The sequence below is a fragment of the Miscanthus floridulus genome, chromosome 6 (genome assembly GCF_019320115.1).
Source record: "Miscanthus floridulus cultivar M001 chromosome 6, ASM1932011v1, whole genome shotgun sequence".
Classification (NCBI taxonomy): Eukaryota; Viridiplantae; Streptophyta; class Magnoliopsida; order Poales; family Poaceae; genus Miscanthus; species Miscanthus floridulus.
In genome coordinates this window covers 116,271,736-116,275,093 of record NC_089585.1, presented here as the reverse complement: position 1 = coordinate 116,275,093, position 3,358 = coordinate 116,271,736, and the positions used below count along the sequence as shown (strand labels likewise).

General features: G+C 47.2%; 1 protein-coding gene across 1 annotated transcript; it reads left to right on the top strand.

Annotated features, from left to right (window-relative positions):
• The first annotated feature begins 1,931 nt into the window (after window positions 1–1,931).
• Window positions 1,932–2,567, top strand: LOC136459194 (uncharacterized). Its single transcript, XM_066459077.1, has one exon. It carries the CDS (start codon window positions 2,027–2,029, stop codon window positions 2,387–2,389), a length of 363 nt encoding a protein of 120 aa, XP_066315174.1. The 5' UTR covers window positions 1,932–2,026; the 3' UTR covers window positions 2,390–2,567.
• The last annotated feature ends 791 nt before the right edge of the window (window positions 2,568–3,358 follow it).

Here is a 3,358-nt window from a genome sequence, read left to right as displayed (position 1 = left end):
ATGTGTTTTGTGTCTTGAATTATATAATGCCCTACTTTGTTAGGTTGTGTTTGCAGCACGTGATCATATTTCACTACGTCCGCAACATTATACTGAACATTATGACCACAAATAATGAAAACAACTATATAATGAAAAGTCCAATACTAAGCCACATTAAACAACACAATAATACTAGAAGTACGTGCCGATAGTAGACAATATTGTTCATGAATAAACCATAGAACTAGCAAGTCATGGAGACTACTAAGTGCAACGAGGCCACTTTCCCTTCCTCAGGACATCGGGATTCTCCTCCATCACTGCTTTCGCTCGGCGTGCACGCTCAAGCTTCTTCTCCCTTTCCTCCCTGTACGCAGCAACACACCTTCTTTCCTTCTCTTCCTTGTGCTCCTTTTTTACAGCCTTCTCTCCTCGTCTCTTCTCCATCATCTCCTTGTCCTCTGCCTCCTACCACAATAGTTTCTGCATCAATTCCTTGTCTTCAGGCTTGATCTTAGTATCGATCCACTGCTTAAAATCACAGAGAGGTGGAGGGGTCTGCAAAAAATACAATTGTTACAAAACAAAAAAATCATACAAGATGTCATATGACACAAACATCAATTCCTCACCATCTTATTAATGTGGCGCTGACGAAGTGTAGGCTCAAACGCAAAATTGAAACACATCCAATACCTCTGCCTATACGTGTCCTCTTCATCGGACTTGGCTACCTTACAAAGATCGCCGCAAAAGCACATGGGCACTAGGACACCGCTAGGCAGAGGCAATGGGTCGAAGGCATTTTCGATCATCCGGCCGTAACTACAATTCAACCAATTTCGTTCTAAAAACCGAAAGCAATGAACATTAAACCCTAAACCTAGGGTTTCCCATTTGATGCACAACAATGAACCTATAACATAACAACACGCGCTGTATTTATCTTGGTTTGCTAGCTTTTCCATTTCTTGACATCCTATGGTTGTATAATACAAATATTAAAAATTGCATGAAACCCTAAGTAATGATGATTCTTAGGTTGAAAATTCTGTCTAATATATACCGAATCGATGCGAAAAAAACTAGGAGGAAAGCGAGGATACCTTGCTCTCGAAGATCTACGGATCAAATAAAAGTTTTCAAGGTTCAATATGCCGATTCGTGAGGTAGGGCGAAGTGGGGAGAGAAAAAACCCGAGAGGGAGGAGAAAGAAGAGGAAGAAAGCTCGAGCAGGAAGGTTAGGGGCCGGATTAAAACACCACATCGGCGCCATAGATCCTGGCGCCAAGCTCGACGCCAAGATCTACGGTGCAAAGCTCGGCGTCAGGATCTACGGCGCCAAGCTCGGCATCAGGATCTGTGGCGCCAGGATCCCTGCCATGTCATCGCCACGTTTGCGTCGAGCCCAAGACCTCGGCGCCAGCAACGATGGCGCTGAGAAGTGTAAGCTCGACGCCAACAATGATGACGCCGAGCTAAGGGTCCAGATTTTAAAATCATACTTTCATAGGCATATTTGTGAATTTTTTTAAAAAAAACTAAAAAATAAAAAATTCGGTCGGTGACTACCCGAGCCGCGGAGAGGGAGGCCCAGTCACAGTCACAATCACAATCTCACGCCACCTCGCAGCCCGACGTCGGGTAGTGCTTGGGAAGGAACGCGTCTCAGTAAGGCATCTGTCACATCGATTGCCTTGTTGGAGTCCCGGCGAGGATGAGCTCCTCTGACCTGGGACATAACCTGCACGCCACGTCGGAATCTGGAACCGGCCTCCCCCGGCCGTGACATCATGGGCGAGAAGAATAGCAGAAGGATCGGAACGGCATGTGCAGTCTCATTGCTGACCGCCGCCTTCTTCCCCACCGCAGCCTCCCCTCGCTGCAGCCCCGCCCTATAAATACTCTCCAAAACCCATTTGGTTACATTACTTATCCGTCTCAAAGCAGCCTAGTGCTTGAAGAGGGGAGAATTCAAAGAAGCAACAAGTTAAAGAAAGTAGCTTAGCTCGGGGCAGTTGATCAAGGCCTTCAAGCAGATTCCATGGGGAACTGCACGGCGTCGCAGCGCGCAGCCGATTCGTGGGCCGACGACGGCGAGTGGGAGGAGGAAGAGGAGGCCTCGTCGTCGTCGGAGGGCGAGCACCACCAGGATCATCACGATCACGACTCTGAGGTGACCATCAGGATCACCAACAGGCAGCTGCACGAGCTGATGGAGAAGAATGGCAGCGGCCACGGGCTGCCGCTACCAGGGCTTGGGAGCCTGCGGTCGGTGGAGCAGCTGCTGGCGGACATCATGAACTCCGGCGAGGTGCACCACCGCGACCACCACCACAGGGAGGAGCACTGGCACTGGAAGCCCGCGCTGCAGACCATCCCCGAGACCGTCGCCGTCGAGTCATGACACGTACACGAGTCTGATCTCTCGGTATTTGGTGGTTCAGTAATTCAGCCGTCGTTGTTTTCGCCTTGTTCGGTGTACACTGTACAGTAGATATAAACTTTTTCAGACATGTACATAAGTCTAGGGGAAATTAATGAATTGTTAGGTCCATTTCAGCAGTGGGAAAAGAATTTGTGCAAGGCCAATTGCTGAAGTTCCGTTCATATGCCGCCCGTCCACGAGCATACGAATACGATCGCGAAAGAAGAGGCATTTTTCCCTTTTATTACAGGAACAAAAGTAATGCGAAAAATACGTCTGAAACAGAAACTGGCAAAGCAAAAGAACTTACGAAGCATGCATCTTTATCTTTCAGGAAAGCTATAAACGTGTGTTTTAGCACTAAAAAACATATAGATTTTAGTCTATCGGATTGTTGCTTCAGTCAGCCTGTTCGTTTGGCTGTGGCGTGTCGTAAACGATCGTAAATTTCCAGCCGGAACAGTATTTTTCTCTCACACAAACTAGCCAGAAGTACTTCTTCACGAACCAGCAACGATACGAACCAGCCAACCGAACAGGCTGTGTATCTGCATCCGTCAGATCTGCTACGCCGAAACTGAAATTTGTCCGACGCGAACGCAGCCTGTTGTTTTCCGACGCACGCAGCCTGTTGTTCGTCAGATCCGTCAGATCGCTGGCGCACGCAGCCTGTTGTTTTCCGACGCGACGCGAACGCGAATCTGACGACCATGATGAACGGGCAGGCAATGGAATCAACCCCTCTGTAATTTTGTTCTTCTATAGAAAAAAAATTGTTTTATGTGATATGTAATTTGTGGTATGTGGATCTGTGATTTTGTTATTGTCTAGAAGTAGAAGAAGGATAGAGGTTATTGGATCTTAATCTTATGGTGCAAAAAGATTCGTGTGTTGAAATTATATAAAATACATGGATGTGTACTAGAAAAAATCTTATCTTTTGGTCCT

Coding starts and splice junctions, on each gene's coding strand:
- LOC136459194 (XM_066459077.1), top strand. CDS start 2,027: ATGGGGAACTGCACGGCGTCGCAGCGCGCAGCCGATTCGTGGGCCGAC.